Source organism: Colossoma macropomum, unplaced genomic scaffold, assembly GCF_904425465.1.
Source record: "Colossoma macropomum unplaced genomic scaffold, Colossoma_macropomum, whole genome shotgun sequence".
Lineage (NCBI taxonomy): Eukaryota > Metazoa > Chordata > Actinopteri > Characiformes > Serrasalmidae > Colossoma > Colossoma macropomum.
In genome coordinates, this window is record NW_023494785.1 from 18,991,076 (window position 1) to 19,009,629 (window position 18,554).

The 18,554-nt window shown below is 38.8% G+C and overlaps 3 protein-coding genes across 5 annotated transcripts in view; 1 reads left to right on the plus strand and 2 right to left on the minus strand.

Moving 5' to 3' along the window:
• cubn (cubilin (intrinsic factor-cobalamin receptor)) overlaps positions 1-554 on the minus strand; it is a 37,725-nt gene extending 37,171 nt beyond the window's left edge. Inside the window, exon 1 of the mRNA XM_036585913.1 lies at positions 242-554. Within this exon, the coding sequence (XP_036441806.1) occupies positions 242-360 (119 nt within the window). The 5' untranslated portion in view covers positions 361-554. The remainder of the gene's footprint in view (positions 1-241) is intronic.
• Positions 555-836: 282 nt separating this feature from the next.
• trdmt1 (tRNA aspartic acid methyltransferase 1) lies at positions 837-10,247 on the minus strand. Of its 2 annotated transcripts, none has more exons than XM_036585950.1 (10): positions 10,152-10,247; positions 6,953-7,062; positions 4,860-4,936; positions 4,676-4,747; positions 4,306-4,371; positions 4,006-4,075; positions 3,587-3,670; positions 3,137-3,459; positions 2,803-2,990; positions 837-1,081 (listed from the first exon to the last, which is right to left on the minus strand). In XM_036585950.1, the coding sequence occupies exons 3-10, from the start codon at positions 4,931-4,933 to the stop codon at positions 981-983; spliced, it is 978 nt and encodes a 325-aa protein (XP_036441843.1). In that variant the 5' UTR covers positions 4,934-4,936; positions 6,953-7,062; positions 10,152-10,247; the 3' UTR covers positions 837-980. The 2 variants fall into 2 exon arrangements, with proteins under 2 accessions (XP_036441843.1, XP_036441838.1); XM_036585945.1 differs by lacking the exon at positions 10,152-10,247 and adding an exon at positions 8,309-8,425.
• vim (vimentin) lies at positions 8,157-16,508 on the plus strand. Of its 2 annotated transcripts, XM_036585935.1 has the most exons (10): positions 8,157-8,272; positions 10,110-10,703; positions 11,555-11,615; positions 13,025-13,120; positions 13,627-13,788; positions 14,471-14,596; positions 14,685-14,905; positions 15,539-15,582; positions 15,894-15,976; positions 16,060-16,508. In XM_036585935.1, the coding sequence occupies exons 2-10, from the start codon at positions 10,159-10,161 to the stop codon at positions 16,099-16,101; spliced, it is 1,380 nt and encodes a 459-aa protein (XP_036441828.1). In that variant the 5' UTR covers positions 8,157-8,272; positions 10,110-10,158; the 3' UTR covers positions 16,102-16,508. The 2 variants fall into 2 exon arrangements, with proteins under 2 accessions (XP_036441828.1, XP_036441818.1); XM_036585925.1 differs by lacking the exon at positions 8,157-8,272 and having other exon boundaries at positions 10,040-10,703.
• Positions 16,509-18,554: the final 2,046 nt, after the last annotated feature.

Genomic DNA, 18,554 nt, shown 5'->3' on the forward strand with positions numbered 1-18,554 from the left:
TCTTTAGAGATGTTTAATAACAGTTCGGACCCATCAGCAGATCTTGGCCATCTGCCCATCTTAACCAAGGGGTTAAATAGTATACTTTGATGACATTAGATGCAAAATTTTGCTTAAAACTATTTGCCTTTAGAAATCATTTTTAGCATACTTTCAAATACATCAGTTATTTATCACCAGATCTGTCAAAAGGTGATCTGCGTGCAGCTACTCGAAGTCTAATGTAACAATCACTACTCACTGGGTATTGCTGATGTCCCTCTTGCTGCGGCTATGGGCTCGATTGCCCTGGTCACACTGCAGTCCACCGAAGAAGAGGAGGGCCAACAATAGCCAAGACAGCCGAAGTGTCTGAGCCATGCTGAGAGTTAGTCTCAGGATGCTCTTCAGACACCACACTGAGGGTGAATCCAGAGAACAGCCAAATGGTCTACACTTACAAAGGTGAACTTTGCCCCTAACAGGTCCTCTGAGACCATCACATTCCCCAATAAACCGGCCAAAACCATTCAAGGAAGAGAGATAGGTAGAGTGCAAGACAGCATTTACCTGAATTACATAGCAGTTTATTCACTTTACCGTGTGATTACCAAGCGTTGTCATATGATTTTCATAGATCAGTAACCAGAGTTAGAAGTCCTGAACACACTGCATTGTTTGGCCCAACCCCCCCCCCGCCCCTCACCAAACCCTAATACTAAAGGGATATCACATAATATACATTTGTCAACTGGTCCAGTATACTTTTTAAAAGTATAGTTCAAACACATTTTTATTTAATTAAACACTCAAAAACAAGAATGTCATCTTTATATAAAGAACAACAAAACACAATATAAAAAAACACCACTTTATTTAAAGGTTTACAAGTTTGATTCACATAAAACAAAAGTTGATTTTCTACTCCAGACAACTCAAGTGCAACCTGCAACGGCCTTTCATCTCTCACCCTATGAACTGCAACAAAGCATATCTGTTGGTCACGACACCATAAGACTGATGAGCTTGGCAACTACATGAACATTTAGACTGTTTCCCAGAACCCGGTACTGCTGCTTAATCGAGATATTCAGTGGAAAAGCTGAAACAGAAAATAAAGTAGAAAATTAACAGACAAAATGTAAAATATGCATCAATTAATAGGGTTTCAGAAACTTTTAAGTACATTTAAAGTATGTGAGTCAACAAAGACATGTTCTTCTTGATTGCACAATTCATCTTAATTAAATTAGGTGTAGTTAACACATACAAAATAAATACATACATACATACATACATACATAATGGAACAGTTTGTAACAGGAGGAAGTCTAACAGAAGGAAGGTTACTGTTTAAATTCTCCACACTTCAGTTAATTAAACAACAACTTTAAAGAGGAATTTCAGTTCATTTTAAACTTCTGGACATAGAAGACATAACAACTTCTGGACACAGAAGACATAACAAGCTTTGTTACTGTACTTAAGTAATTTGTTTAGGTATCTGGACTTTACTGGAGGCGATGCGTCTGAAATAAACTGCATCCATGGCCTCACTCAAACCTGGAGTGGGAAATTGAGAGAGTTGGGAGAATTCCTGGTGGGCTGGCAGTGTTTTGGGCCGGTTACTGTGAGTTAATGAATAAACTCACAGCACTAGAACTAAACAAACTGCAAATGTTACATCCAAATGTATATCTGTAGTAAATTAGGGGTTAAACCAGTGGCCACCGTCTCAACTGGTACAGCCCAGGTTTAGTGACTAGATGAAGCTAGCTTCATTTTCCATTCCACCTTAAGTGATGTAGTAGGTATGTTCAGACACCTGTATGGACTTCAGTGCATGAAGTCATTACAGGTAAGATATAAACAGACAATAAGCATGTTACATACCCGCTGTGGCAAAATACTTTAGCCTAGAACGATTAAGTTTTGTTTTTTTTACAGATTGCTGTGTTGGTTGTCATCTTAATTGGGTCTAATCATTGTGTCAGTAATCTGCGTTTCTGGCTTCAGTAATTATTAGGTTTTAGGTTTAACTTTGTTGGTTTAACTTTCTTCGTTTAACTTTGTATAAGTCTCAGTTGTCTGATTTTAACTTAGTTTAGTCGTCTTCTCTGGACAGATGTTGTATCTGTGCTGAGCGGACACATGCTTTATAGTGAAGATGCTGCCGTGCTGGCTGTGTTTGTGTGAATCCAGCTTTCTGATTGGTTGCTATTGTTTTGGGTCAGGGTGGGATTGTTGGAATATGTAGAGTGATGACTGCAAGGCTGTTAGGAATAGCCTATAGCTTGATGTACTTAATAGAAATGATTTGATCTAATGTCCAGTATTGACTGCTAAAATAAAAATCTTCTGCTTTTCCTTAGTAGAGATTCCAACAATGTCCATCTCAAATTCTTGTAAAGGAAGTCAAACATATAAATGTGTTTGGGTGCTCAAGAAAAAAGGATTTTTGTGGATGATGCATGCAGTTCTAGTATAAACCTTTATGTACACTCAAAAATACAAAAAAAATAACCTGTTTAAAAAAAAATAATTAGAAACTTCAATTTTCACTTGAGAATTTTCTTACTAGATTACTAGTACTTAAGTAAGGGATTTGTGTGCTTCTGCTACCTCAGATAACAACTGAGAACCCTTTAGTTCACTGGATAAAATAACACAATGCATTAGAGTTTAAGACACTCAAATGACCCAAAATGAAGCAAAGATTTCATTATCATGGAAAGTAACCAGCGTGGATTCACATAATTTAAACATAGTCTGACCATTCACATCCATGCACCCTTTAATCTATAAGTAAGGTGACTTGCTTACTGAAGTGTGAGGGGAAGCCCATAAGGTTAGCTATCTCTCTGGGTGTGAAGTATCTGAGCTTCAGTTGGGATAGCTGCTTTAGCTTCTCTTCTTCAGATAGCACCTCTAGTGACTTAAAGACACTCTCCAGTTCTACATCTGTACAAGACTGCAGAACTGAACCAGTTCCCTCCACATAGTGCCCATATCTGAAGGGGAACAAATTCATTATTTAGTATACTGGGTAGTAGATACAGTTAGAGGCCTCAGACACGGGCTAATAAATAACTTACATTTTTTAAGATCATAGGATTGTTTTTTTTTGAAGTAGTAACACATCTTTCAGATGGCTCACCCTTTAGTAAAGCAGACTGATCTCCTGCAGTTTGGGTTGACTATGTCCATGAGCAGGGCATATCTGAGCAGGGTTTTTGAGGACAGCAGATAATGGTCCATGTCAATTCTCTGTCCCTCCTCTTCCAGGAAGTCCTGCAGTTTCCTCACTGACTCCTTACTGTTTTGACTTTTCTTCCTCTCCAGGTCCTGAGCTGTCTCAAGCTTATAGATGACATCCTTGTTATCCCTGGTTTTACTACTGAGGGCACTACAGTGGCTATCTGGGATTATGGGACTGTCTGTGCCATCACTAGAAGCTGCCTTTGGAAAGCCCTGTAGAATCTGTGAAACAAAGTACAAAGATTATCACATAATTTATATGGCAAAAATAATTAGATGGTATAAATGCTAAATCCATGTATTAGAAATACAGTATTATGCAATTTTCAGAGTGAACAGATGTATTTACCTCTGAAGTTGTCTGAAAAGATAAAGAACCTGGAGGTGCCTTGGCAACAAGGAAATAACGCAGCCTTGAATTTGGTATTCCTAGCTGTGAAAAAGAGTAATAACATAAAAATTAGTGAAGTAATTTGTTAAAACTGATAGAAGAATACAGCAACCCACTCTTTATAGAATTATATCCTGCATGCATTGACGAAAGCAAAAAAAATCCAGCAAAAACAAAAATCACTGTCATTTGAAACAAACAGGCTGTTCTGAATAGGCATAAATCACCATAATGAATTAATAATGTCTAATTTGCTAAAATATTTAAACATTTCAGATTATCTGGACCTTATTATTTAAATCTTAAATCTCAGTTCTCATGGTGAACTGAAAGTGTTAACCATTTGAATGAAGCATAACAAAGAAAAGAACGCTTACACAAGTGGGTGAAATCATGAATTCCTGAAAACTGTATTCACATTCCTTCAAAGTTTTTATCAAAGAATCTCTGTGGAAAAGACAAAAGGCCAGATCACAAATCTGCACAGTGAATTTCAGTTTATTTTGGATGCAGTGCAAGCCCACCCTTCACTTTTCAAAAAATAAAATTTCCAGAGGTACACTTAAGGCATAGGCACTTATGTGCACACAGTGACAAATACAGGGAGAGAACAAACTGCTAGCCATGCAACCACAGTAAACTCCTGAGCAGAGGAATTGCCCCATCTCCCATATTACCTTGCAGAAGATGTTTCGAATCCTTTCACATTCTCCAGCAGAATGAAGCGTGGCAGCTTGCTCAGTCTACAGATACAGCAGAGTGACACATTCTTTCATAAAATGACCTTATAAGAATGTCTGGCTGCAGTTCAAAAAATAACTCTAAAAAACATGCCTTAAAGCAGTGCTAGGAGAAAGTATGTGCTAAAAATGTATTATACACAAATTAATAAGACAATAATTTATAAAACAATAATTTAGAAAAGTCAACAGGCAGGAAATATGACTGAAGTTTTCCCCCTGCAATAATGAACTGAAGACATAAAAAAAAAAAAAACACACACATAGAAGCCGTATATATGGAGACATAAAGCATTGTCGTTCTGACCTTGGCAGTAGGTCCAATATATAGAGAAAGCTTTTTGTTCTGGGGTCAGAAACATCACCCTGTAACCCAATCCTGCAGGGAAAACACACGTAAACGAATACAAAACTAAAAATAAATAATACATTATTTCTCATTTCTAATGTCATTAGTGAGAAATGGAAAGGTGATACACATTTCTGTTTACCTAGTAAATGGCTGACAAGGAGGGCTCATCAAAATCATATCAAAATCCAGTTTATTGAAATCATTTAATGTCATTCCCTAACAGAAACACAACAAAAGCATTAGTTATAATCAAAAAAGCTATATTTCACATGCATTGTACAAAAGCTTGCCACTCTTGACTACATAGGACTCTCATGGTTTGCAAATTTTGTCAAAAAAAAGTAAAATACTGAGGAACCTGTATCTTGAGTCCATACAGTCATGCAGTGATGAAACCAATAGGCTTAATGGGCATTTTCTTATTACCCTACAAATTGTAAACCAATTTCAAGCCAGTGGAAAAAATGAAGAAATGTTCAGGGAAAATCTTGGATTTCTGCTCTTCTAAGATTCAAGTTATGTACATCTTCTAATGAAAAAACACACCGTGCTTGGGCCACATTTTACTGTCATGTTACTGAAACACACTCCAGACAATGAGGCCAGCAGCTGGTGCATCATTACCCCTGCTGACGGTGCACACAACCTTTACCCAACACTAAATCCAGCGAGTTACTCTTTCACTTAAAATATTCCTCTAATCATCAGTCATGGGTTGAAGTGTGGATAGATATGAATTAACAACTTAAACTGCAAAGGGCAGGAAGATATTTCAAACTCTTACATTTACATAACATTAACTTAACAGTAGCTTCCAAATACTGTAAAATACACCAAATAATCAAATCAAATCATTCTAAATAACTACTGCTAAGATCAATAACTGAATTGTTAATCTGCCAACAGCTTAAGGAGTTAAATAATGTAGATCTTGCAAGAGGAAAGCTGTTTCATTGCATAATTTTCCAAAATGAAATACAATTCAACAAATAAAAAGGACTTTTGTCAAGGTTTTGGCCTTTTATTCACTGGGATGAGGCCTAACTGGCTGCCAACAGAGCACTTTTATTGACTATGCAGATTAATGTACTGTTTTCAGCATACTCCTTTAAGCTTTGGCTTTTCTTTTTATAAAAATGGATTTTATGATTTCATCAACCAGACATTTTCTTCAAAAAATGGTATCTGCTAAGGATATAACAAATTTTATGAGATATTAGTGTATAAAGATTTGAGTATAACTTATAAATTATATTTGGACTTGCTGACTTGCTGACTGTGTAAAGGGGCCTTATTACAAATGCACACTTCCATGAAACAGCGTTCAATGATCTTATGCTTACTGTTATTTTTAGTCTTATGATAATCTATAATTTTATTACATTCTTACAAGTATTTTACACAAATCTCTTTTATGGAGTGGGAACTGAGACTTTGCTCCAAAGAAAACCCTTTCATTCATCTTAGTCCATGTGAGGACGCAGGCCGACCACTGCGTGCCCCTAGTGGCGACAGGGATAGCAGCATAACAGTGCCAAAAAGCACATTCCTTCAAGTCCATTCAGATGTTCGATTATAAAATTAACAAAACTATATTTATATTTATAGCATTACGTTTTTGGTCTAGTGGTTTATACATTACAGTCAAACCCAGATCACTGAAATGATTACAATAATCTACTAGAACCAAGTAAGAATCTAGACTGATCTGGTCTGAGGGAATGATCACCAAAATCTGTCTCTAGTGATGCACAACTCTCAGATACAGCTCCCATTATAACTGTGGTTCACCTAAATTCAGCAAACTGCAAAACACTTACGACACAGCAGGATGCACCGATAAGAAATGTGGGCCAATGCCAACACATAAGAATTTATAAAATGTAGAAATTGAGAATAGATTCACCAGGATGAACATTACAGAGAACTGTCATTTGTAGAGGGTTAAATATACAGAAAAAATGACCTAAAAGCACACATTCGTCACCTAAACACTTTGCTCTTCTAGAATACAATAAATATCAAATTTCAGTTTAAAATAGTCAATTCTAAACATCTGTCTGATGCCAATTTCTCCAAGAAAATACCTGTTAATACAGTCTCCAATTTCATCATGCATCCCTAAGAGTAGGCACAATGCTGTAATATTAGGCTTAGCTGTAATACTGACTAGGATCTAGGATCGCCTGGTAATCTGGAAACCAAAAACACAGTTAGTCAGCTGATGCTCACTTCGATGGTCTTAGGTAGCAGTAGAGTATGTGGGAAGTTGTGTTTATAGATTTCATTGGCTGTCGTGTTCACATCCACTGCAGCTACCACTTCAGCATGCACTGAGCTCTCTAAAGAGGAAAAAAAAGGTAAGTTATATCAATAACCTGTGAAACTTTCAAATATTATCCAGTACCTTAATACCTAGTATCATTTACATAGAGGAAACCTGCAGTCTGTCGTAATGTACAGCACATGCTACAGACTTTATCATTCAATCATTGAAAGGTGGGGCACAGGTAAGGATAGCATGTAAGACAAGAATAGGATAGCATACACTTATCGGCAACTTTATTAGGTCCACTTGCTTTATATCTACACTGTATCCTTACCATAACATAGCATTACCTTACCATATAGATGCACCATGTAGTGTTACAGTTATAGATTGTAGTCCATCTATTTCTCTGATTAATTTGTTAAGCCCATCATCTCTCAGCGTGGTCCAACTCAAGGTGGACCAGCAATGTAGTTGTATCTACATTTACATTTACAGCATTTTATCAGATGTTCTTATCCAGAGCGACTTACAATTTTATCACTTTACACAAATTGTCTTGCTCAAGGACTCTTATTAGTGTAGTGTAGGGTGCTTACCCAGGTGGGGACTGAACCCCAGTCTACAGTGTAGAAGACAGAAGTCTTACCCACTACACAAGCTATACCAACCACATCTATCTAGTGGACAGTAAGCAAACACATTGTTTAAAAGCTCCAACAGCACTGCTGTTTCTGATACAAAGCATGTCAGTCTTACTGCAGTGGTCATGGCCACTGATGAACAGGGTAAAAAGGGGTAACAAACTATGCAGAGAACCAGATGGACTACAATCTATAATTGTAGAACAACAGAGTGCACCTATATGACCGACATGGACCTAACAAAATGGCCAGTTTGTGTACACCAAACAAGGTAACAACGTAGCTAGTGACCCGGATTAATGACTGACACGATTCGTTTTCAAGAGAACAGAGACACCCGTTGAGACCAAGTAAGTGGACAGACCCAGAGACAGACAGACAGACAGACAGACAGACAGGCAGACAGACAGACAGACACAGACACAGACATAGACATAGACATAGACACACACACACACACACACACACACACACACACACACACACACACACACACACACACACACACACAGGGAGAGAGAGGAAGATTTAACTAGCTCGCTTGCCTGTCAGTCAGTTTATTTCAACAAATGCGGAGATATTAAACCACATATAAACGGAGACAAACGGATGCCGGCTGCTTAACTAATTTACACACGTGTAAGTATATCAAATCCGCAGATATAAAAAAGCTACCTGTGAGTGCATAATGCATTCCTCCAATGCCGCTGTAGAGCTCTAAAACCCGCAGTTTCCCCATGTTTACCGCACAGTTGGCTAAAGCATGCTAGCGGTACGGGTCCCCTGGAAACAACGGCTCCTGTATGAAGGTTCCGCCCTTTCAGACCGTCAGATCTGAGAGGCCTTTTCACATTTCTGCACTTTTCAGTTGGAAGTAGTCACTGCAGGGTAACGCTAAAACAACGATGACGAGTAGAGCGTGTACAGCTCATTTAAGTGTTCATTTTAAAGCAAAAACAACCTTAACTCAGTTTCAGTGGTTTGTCAGCTGCTGATGAATCGAGGGAAAATGAGTATGTGCAATTATCAAAGGAATAAACTTTGTCATACAGAGGAAAATATCCCTTTTGTCAGTATTTCACTGCTGCTGACTAACGTTAACTTTGTGCTTCAGTGTTGCAGCTACAGCCACTTTCAGAGAAACAGTTTTCATTTTCTCCCTCCACAGCTGTCGACATCTGAGAGGGCGAGTCCTCAGCGGAGAGTAGATGTTTGTTTAATGGAGCCGGCGTTTGTGTAAAACATTTACAGTGGCGCTGCTGAACATGACCACAGCAAACGGGTTTTTGGCAGTACCAGACTCTGGGCAGTACAATGCTAGCATTACCGTTACTGAATGCTGATTGGCTGATTGGAGTTCAAAAGCATTTAAAAATATAACATTGGTGTTAAAATGTTTGAGGCTGTTCTGTGTTCAGAATATAAATGCATTCTTTTATCTTAAAAATGTTAAAGCACTTATAAACTATGATATTACTTAAATGCTCCACATTAACCCATTCATTTTGCACTCAGTCGGGAGCGCCCTCTAGCGCTTCAGAGACCCGGCGCGCCCCCTTCCGGCATATGTGTGTGTAGCTTTTTGCCAACTAGTTTATTGTTAGCAAGCTGTTTCGGCATCTTCAGCTAGCATTGCTTATCTGTGTTTTGGTTATAGTTATTTTCACAAATTCATCGATTTATCACTTTGTGGACGTTAGCTGACGTTTGTACTCTGCAGCTGTGAATACGTTTTTTTAAAGAAGCATTTATATGCTGTCATTAGTTTGGACTCCCACATTGTTGTGTGTTTGGCTCTCCAACAATTCTGGACACATCCTCGAATTTTGGCAACTATGACAAAGATAAAGATAGATACCTTTCTGTGTTGAGCTGAAGTGATACGAACGCCTGTATTTCTAAGGTTAATAACTGTCCGCAAGGCAATAGCGGAACTTGTTTTACCCAGCGTTTACGCACTTCCGTTTCTTGTGAAAAGGGCCTATTGCGCATTACAGCTATTTGCAAAAAACAAGCCTGTCAGGTAGAAGAGCTAAGGAACATTCCTACTGGACAATCCTCAGTTTTTCTCGTAAGTTATCCAACTTACTGGGAAATCCTTTGTGAAATACTCCCCACGAAGGGAGGGGAACAGAACGAAAAAAGTCGATCAACCAATCAATCAATCAATTAGTCTCCTTCACATATGCCAGTTGAGAGTGTTTTTCACAGTATTCAAGAAGCACGAGCTGTGGCTAATTTAAAACAGCTACAACAAAAATATATCAAATGAAGAAGCAATTTCTCCTTTATATTCAATAGAAAAATAGTAATGCAGTAATAATAATTTTAATAGTCACAGTAAAGTGCTGCTCTCTCCGCCCCTCTGCGCGCCGTCATTAGCACGGGGCGCAGGGGGTGGGGTGGGGGTATAAAAGCTGCCCCAGACCCGCGGATCAGCTCTGCTGGGGAAACGCTCACTCGTTCACTTCTTCAGAAAACCGCTGAGGGTGAAACTCCCCAGAACCAGCAGGACTACCTTCAAAATGGCTTCCAGAGCCTCCACCCGCCAGTCCTCCTCCTACACCAGGATGTTCGGCGGGGAGCGCCAAAGCGTGGCTCGCTCCACTTTCTCCAGCGCGCGCTACTCCTCCAGCCCCGTGCGCTCATCCCGTATGAGCTACAGCGCCTCCTCCGCGCCTCCCTCCATCTCCATCTCCTCTAGCAGGAGCAGCAGGCTGCGCAGCGCGCCATGGCCTCGGCTCTCCTCGGACACGCTGGACTTCGCCCTGTCCGACGCCATCAACACAGAGTTCAAGGCCAACCGCACCAACGAGAAGGCCGAGATGCAGCACCTGAACGACCGCTTTGCCAGCTACATAGAGAAGGTGCGATTTCTGGAGCAGCAGAACAAGAGCCTGATCGGCGAGCTGGAGCAGCTGAGGGGCAAAGGAACGTCCCGCGTGGGAGATCTGTACGAGGAGGAGATGAGAGAACTGCGTCGGCAAGTGGACCAGCTGACCACAGACAAGGCCAGAGTGGAGGTGGACAGAGACAACCTGGGAGAGGACCTTCAGCGCCTCAGAGAGAAGTAGGCACAAGCTTCTTCCTGAAAGAAATGAGTACATGGATAGGAAAAACTTTACTATTTTGAAGAACATTCACTCACTCATTCATTCATTCACTCATTCCAGTATCGTGGTCACTCCATGCAGTTGTCCACCATAGCCTATTAGCTCAAGGATTACTTTTTATAAACTATTTTTGGTGCAGCTTGCAGCCTCTTAAACACCCTAATCCATCGCTGTTACAGTAGACCTCTTTTCAAGTTGTTTTTAAATGCAGTATTGAGAAATGAGCACTATTTGACACCCCACTGTTATTTATAAGTTCTTTTGTTCTATATAGAGTCATGCAAAAATAATACCCCATGCATTTTGGTGTGTGTGTGTGTGTGTGTGTGTGTGTGTGTGTGTGTGTGTGTGTGTGTGGGTTTTGTTTTGTTTTAAGTTAACACGGAGAACAAATAAATATAGAAAATGTTGGTGTACAGTTTCTATTTATTTACTGATTTTATCATATTGGAAAAAATGCAATGTAAAATAGTAAAACAAATTTCAATTCTGTAAAAAAAGTAATTGTGCATTAACTGTTTTCTGTAGAGGATGTGTTTAACTTTGTTTTTATTTAGAAAATCAGCAAAACCTGTAATTTGAGGGGTGCTCAAACTTTTGTGTACGACTGCACAGGGATCAGTGATGATTAATTAAGTTAAGAATGCATGCTGTGGTCAAACATGTTGAATTTTTATGCTGTGAGCAAAATAAGCCATATTCTTGTCTCTGACTTAAATGTAGCACTGACTCTATGTATAGTTATCTGTAGAATCAGTACTGTTAGAGTGGGTGTGTCACTGCTCTAATCCTCCTGTGTCGCTTGCAGACTTCAAGAAGAGATCATTCAAAGGGAAGATGCTGAAAATAACCTCCAGAGCTTCAGACAGGTATGTTTCCACCTCATACAAATTAAAACCACCACAGCAAATACATTTTTGACTTTTTATCCCTCTTCTTCCTCAGAGTGCCACTTTACATGCAGTTTATTATACCAGTGAAAAGTGCTTTGTAAGGCATTTCAGCAGCATGCTGAAACCACTCTGTTCTGCAGGGTGTGATCAGCAGTGTTTTCTGAGTGCTAGGGCTGGTGTACAGCGCCACCCAGCTTTGCAAGCTGTGATACTGTGGTCCAGTGTCAGGGTTAGAAACACTGGTCAATGAGCAGCTTTGTCCTTGGAACTTATGGCAGAAAAGCTGATTCTGCTCTGGCATTGTTTCTGCTCTGATGAGGGGAGGGGGCCTGCATGTAGATGACAAAGCAAGCTGTTGTCTAAGTGGGTGGTACTACTCTTAGCTGTGGGAAACTGGTGACTTCAGACATTGGAAGGGAAGAACACAATAAGGGGATGTGTGTTCAATTGTATATGCCATGGCCACCTGTAGGTTTCCTAATAGACATATGAAAACGGACTCTCCACCAGATGCCAACAGGCTCGTGCTATATGGCTCATTCAGTACTCTACTTGGCAAAAACTCGAGAAACTATTCTAATCTTTTATTTTATTATTATTATTATTATTATTATTATTATTTATTTTTTTATGGAAAAGTAGCATAAACCAGTGTTACATTTAGAAAATTCCTCTACTATGTTAGTAAAAAAGTTTTGCAGAATCCTTTTTAATGCTATATAGAACCATTGTGAATGTTCTTTAAAGAACCACAACACTTTTTTTACATTGCAGAAAAGAACCATTTAACAATGCAAAGAGCCTTTTATGCATTCACATGGTTCTTTGAGTGTTTGTGGTTCTATATGCAACCATTATCTTTGACTAATGGATGCTTGAGGAACCATCTTTTAAAAGTGTACACCCTTACTGTTTGTTTGTTTTTTCTTTTTCTTTTTTCTTTCTTCAAGGGTTCTTTAGTAAAGGCAGTAATTATATGTAGAACCGTGAACATTCAAGGAATCTCATTCGACAGTTTTTTCAGTCATGGAGAAGAACTGTTAACCATGCAAAGAACCACGTATGCATTCAAAGGTTACTTTGAGTGTTTAGCATTCTGTGTGCAACCATTATCTTTAACAAATAACCTGTGGAGAGCCACTTTTTAAAAATAAAGGTGTCCACTTTTAATAATAGACGAACTTTTTTTGATTCTCTAAAGAAATTTTCAGTGGATAATTCTTTGAAAGCACATTTTTGTGAATAAGATCCCCACAGAACAGTTTTTTCATAGCACATTCATTTAAGGCAAGGTGAGGGTATCTAACAGGTTCAAGCCATGACCTCAAAATTGCTGCAGACTTAAACTGCATTTTATTGAGGTCTTATGCATTCTGTGATTGCAGGATGTCGATAATGCTTCCCTGGCTCGTCTAGACTTGGAGCGAAAGGTGGAGTCCCTACAGGAGGAGATCCTTTTCCTCAAAAAGCTTCATGATGAGGTACGTGACCACGCTTTTGACACCATTTGGTTCTTTCCTGGTGAACTCTTGTCTTGTGCATGATGACCGGTTCATGCATGCGACTCTGACCCCCACTGAGACCTGAGAGGATCATGAGATTGGCAGGAAATGGCATTACCATGGAGATTAAACGCTCAGTGGAGGTAAAGGAATTATGTCAAGAGGATAAAGGTGGTAAGAAGGCCATGTTTCCCTAGGAAAGTCTACATTATTAGAATGACCCTTCAGGAAAGAAAACAGTTCAATATAGGGTCAGGACCTAAAATATAACGGGCAACATACTGAAACTTGACAAGCTGCCTAATACATGTCAAAGGGCTGAAACTTACTACTTGTTCTGAGAATTTTAAAAGGTTACAATGTACAGTACAAGCATATGAACATGGATGTTTTTTGGAAGTATAAAGGCAATCTTTGTCTATTAAACTTATAAAATCAAGCTGGAGCATGTGTAATCCTGGCTTTTCCTCTCTGCTTATCTCTAGGAGATTGCTGAGCTCCAGGCCCAGATCCATGATCAGCACGTGCAGATTGATTTGGACGTGGCCAAGCCTGATCTGACCGCTGCCCTGCGGGACGTCCGCTTGCAGTACGAAACTCTAGCCACCAAGAACATCCAGGAGGCAGAGGAATGGTACAAATCTAAGGTCAGTCTCTTAGCAGAACCTGAATAAGCTTGATGTTTGTGTTCATTTTCCAGGTTAAAAACGTAGATGGTGTTGTGTGTCTTGTGTTTTCCCCCCCACTCATCACTCTTTCCATGTCTCTACATAACCACTGTTGGCAACATTTGATATTAACAATTGTTACTGATGATATTTACACTAACACTGGATAGTTTTGTAATATGATGGTTAATAATCATGACTCAGCATAGTATGCTAGGTTGTTGATGTTAGCAGTACAGTGTGTCCTTACTGAAATTGCAGGTGGTGTGATTGTGTATGGCCTCCCTCTGGGCTAAAGCACAGCAGATGGTAATGGTAGGTTTCAGTAGATAGAGGAGAGGACAGATGGCCAATCTCTGAAAGCACCCCACACAATGGGATCTCTGGACAAAGTGACAGAGTATTGATGTTTTTAATGTATTATCTCTCCCTTTTCCTGTGAACCAACATGACCTAATGTTAATTAGACCAACCCTATTAGCAAGGATTCGTTCAGTGCTAATTAAACAGCACTTTAGAACCAGAAAGGATGACCTGAGATTGAAGCTTCTAATCTTTCTCAGAATTCAAGTTTGTCATTTCACTCACCTTTGCTGTCTGTCATGTTCTTTTCAGATGTTCATTTGTTTGCCTGAGTGTTAAAGTCCATTTTTCTCTCTAGTTTGCCGATCTGTCAGAGGCTGCTGCTCGTAGCAATGAAGCCATCCGTCTGGCCAAACAGGACTCTAACGAGTACCGTCGCCAGGTTCAAGCTCTGACCTGTGAGGTGGATGCTCTTAAGGGCACTGTGAGTATTTGTAATGTCACATATGTGGAATACATTATGCCTGTTCTTTTCTTAAAGAAGAATTCAAATGTGCCCATTTCTTGGTTAGAATGAATCTCTGGAGCGTCAGATGAGAGAGCTGGAGGATAATTTTGGTGTAGAGTCAGCCGGTTACCAGGACACCATCACTCGTCTCGAAGATGACATCCGTAACATGAAGGATGAGATGGCTCGCCACCTGCGTGAGTACCAGGACCTGCTCAACGTCAAAATGGCTCTGGACATTGAGATTGCTACCTACAGGAAATTGCTGGAAGGAGAAGAGAGCAGGTAAAGATCTTAAGACTTACAAAACCATTTAAAGTCTCTCTCTCTCTGTTAGGGACATGCCCCAACTCCTTAGCATCTCTTATTCTGGAGATGAATATATAGAATGGATTAATTATTAAGTTTAGAATGCATGTACTTTTTTTAAAAAATAAAGGTTCACATAAAACCTTTAAACTATATGGAGGTCCTTTCACATTCAAAAGAAGTTTTTCACCATCTCATTTACAGAAATGGTTCTTTAACTCTTTAAATTGCTAGGACCTGCTATCGGGTCCCAACCCCTCTTGCACAGTCCTATGAATGATATTGGTCAGTTTGCATTGTTGTCCATATAGTTAATGAATATGCCTTAGGTTTTAATAAGCCTGTTAAGAAGTTATTTAATCATGCATTGAAAGGTTCTTTAGGAAAAGAAAAGTAGTTTTGGCATCTCACCTGAGTGCCCTTTTTGGCACCTTGATTGTCAACAAGAGCCTTGTAGTGTAGTTTAGAGGTGTGTGGTGTGTGTGGGTTTTTTTTGTTTTTTCCCCCTCATGGTCATATCATTTGTGTACTATAAAGACTTGGATATCTTTGCTTTAGATGCTACACATCAAATGTTTCTCTCTCATGCTGTCTCTGTCTCTTCTCCAGGATCACCATGCCCATGCCTAACATCTCTTCTTTTAATCTAAGAGGTAGAGTATGCTGCATTTACATTGCACCCACATGCTCTTTCCAACCCCCCCCACCCATCAGGCAATGTTAGACTTAAGCACCCCCTCACCCCCTGCCAAACTGCAGTACCTTCTACAGGCTCTGAATAAATAATAAAAGTGATGACTTGCACTTTCTAAATAAATGCAGAGCTGATGCTAGCAAAGGGGATAGTCCTGGGTTGGCAGAAATCATGAATTTTAAATAGACACTTTTTAAACAGATTCACCTTTAAGGGATGACTTGCCACACTTTGGCAACAGAATGAGATTCTGGGCTCTTTTCTGTGCAGAAGCCATGGTAGAAAGCAGACCAACAATTGAGAACATTTCCAAGAAGGTGGTGATTAAGACTATCGAGACAAGAGATGGACACGTAAGTAAATACCATGTTTGAGGCATCACTGCAATGCAATAACAATATAAAAGTAAATTGATTCACTGCTTTGTCATTTGTAGGTAATTAATGAGTCTACTCAGCGTCATGAAGAGCTGGAATAAACTGCATGTGAAACCTGTGGAAGACAGGAGTGATGGGGCACTGAGGAGGAGTGCACGGTAGTGGGTTGCCATATAGAATGTGGGGTATTTCTGTTGTTTCTGTGAGAGTAACAAACAGACAGCTTTAAAGTGCCTTTTTGCCATAATAGAAAGATCTGCAGACAGAGTTGTGTTGCAGCAGAATAGACACTGTAGGCCAATGAGGAAACCAGCTTTACCAGTATTCCTGTTTACTACAACTTCCGTAGTTAACACTGTACAAGACCAGAGCAATAATCTGAGTGACTGCTTTTCTGTTTTGTATTTGTTATTGCAATTTGACCAAAATCTAGAATGTCTTGTGTACACAATAAAACACCAAACTGTCACTGCTTTCACTAAGGCATTAAACCTTGTCAAAAATGAAATGTGAGGATGTTTTGTGCATGAAATGAAACTTTGATGCGTGGCCTTGCTTTACAAAGCAGTCCAAAATTACAGAACACATTCATTACTGTTTGATTTTTGGGGATTGTAAGAAAATGAATTTGGCATTCTAGTCAGTTTTCTGTCTTCATTAGAGGGCAGGGATGGATCACGGTCTCAACATCCCAGTGCACAACTCCATCCCAAACGCTGGCAAAATGTCAAGAAAAAAGACCTGAAAAATAATTTTAATAAATATTTTTTGTGTTCTTTGAAGAGTGCTGAAAATGTAACAAACTAAATTATAAATTCTCAGTGTACAATAACCTATAATGTCCTGCAGAGCTATGTTTGATTTTTAGTGCTGGGGGCTTTTATTTACCTTTTGGTGGAAAGCTATGAGCTGAGGGCTCTATTTCATATTTAGTGTTTTACATATTTAAGAACTTTCCTTGTTCATTTGCAGTGGACTGTTCTCAGTCTTTGAGCTGTCTTAAGCATTGTAGTCTGAAGCTCCCTGAGGTCCCTGACAGTATGAGGTCTGTGAGACTGGCACCAAAAGCTTGGTCAGTAATCCATTCCTTCCAAAGGGGATTTTTATTTTTTTTTTTATATATATATATATATAAAATCAGTGATAAATCTGCTTATATTTCACATCTGTACTAAAAGAAAATGTGAAAAGTCATTGGTTATTTTTTCCTGGATAACATCCAAAGCACAATTGCAGATTTAAATCAATTTGTTCTGCAAAATCCACAGAGTAAAAAAATAGACTAAAATAAGTATAGCTAGAAGCAGCAATCATAGGGGTCCAAGCACCATTAGTCTTCATTAGTGCAATAAGTCTCCATTAACAATAAGTTTTTCATAATAACATTTAGTGTCTTACAAGGCTCTCAAGATACAAACTTCACATTGCTTTATCAAGGACAACTCAGGCAGGATTTGAACTGAGCACCTGAGTGAAAGGTGTTTTCATGGTGAGCCACAAACAGCCCATGGCAACTGTGTTTTTTGAGACAATTAATTGTTAGCAATGAGGAACCACACACCATTTTAGTTCCCAACTTTCAATTATTGATTATTACACAATATAATAGATTACTTCACCATACACATTTTGTTTGCCATTCTGTACAAATGTTTCAAGTTTGGTTATAATCAGACCGGTACTTATGTATTGGTAGAGCTTGAAGTCAGAATAAGGCAGGTCACATCAATCTGAAAAAATATTGCTGCCACACTCTGCTTAAAAGTTAAGTTTTTATTAAATTATTTATCTTCAGACTCCGCAGATTGTTCTAAGACCAATTTTGAGGAGGTTGGATAAAAATGTAAGGAGTAGCAAGAAGCCATTACCTTTCAACCTGTTTAACAATTGTGGAACAACTGTACCTTTTTTAAAAAGACTTGCATTTGTAAATTTGTCAGGCTAGGGAGAAGGCATAACACTCAGAAATGCTCTTTGTCAGAAGATAAATACAATAAAATTATTAACTTACTGTAATTTTCAAGATTTGGTTTGATTTAAAGAAATTTCAATTGCAGTTATACAATAAGAGAAATATTTTAAAGCCTGTATGTATGTTTGAAGTTGTTATTTGCACTTAATACTGAAGCTTCCTCTGATGGCTGTAGAATATATTGTCATTCTTGATTCTGTGGCCAAGATGGGTTTAATTCAAACTTCCTTATTTCATGTGCAATTTTGGAATATATATATAAATGCAAGGTTTTAGATGTTAATGAGAATTGTGGTCTGTTGGTTGGATTTTTAAGAAAGACCTCCTTTTCTTATGGTTTAGATCACTAGGTGATATGTCCACTACAATTTGTACAGCTTCGTCCAACGTCCATAGCGAGGACTTGAACCCAGAATTTTGCTCACCAAAAGTTATGTTATTACAGTGCTTGGACCCCTGATAATAATAATAATAATAATAATAATAATAATAATAACAATAATAATAATAACAATTTAAATAATTATGTGAAAAGAGTTCACTATTGAAATGTAGAATCTTAACCAGTGAGGAAAGTGAGAT

Coding starts and splice junctions, on each gene's coding strand:
- trdmt1 (XM_036585945.1), bottom strand. CDS start 8,372: ATGGGGAAACTGCGGGTTTTAGAGCTCTACAGCGGCATTGGAGGAATG. Junction 4,372..4,675: donor ATATTGGACCTACTGCCAAG/GTCAGAACGACA, acceptor CTGTATCTGTAG/ACTGAGCAAGCTGCCACGCT. Junction 3,460..3,586: donor CTTTTCAGACAACTTCAGAG/GTAAATACATCT, acceptor TTTGTTTCACAG/ATTCTACAGGGCTTTCCAAA.
- vim (XM_036585935.1), top strand. CDS start 10,159: ATGGCTTCCAGAGCCTCCACCCGCCAGTCCTCCTCCTACACCAGGATG. Junction 13,121..13,626: donor TCAAAAAGCTTCATGATGAG/GTACGTGACCAC, acceptor GCTTATCTCTAG/GAGATTGCTGAGCTCCAGGC. Junction 15,583..15,893: donor CTCTTCTTTTAATCTAAGAG/GTAGAGTATGCT, acceptor TTTTCTGTGCAG/AAGCCATGGTAGAAAGCAGA.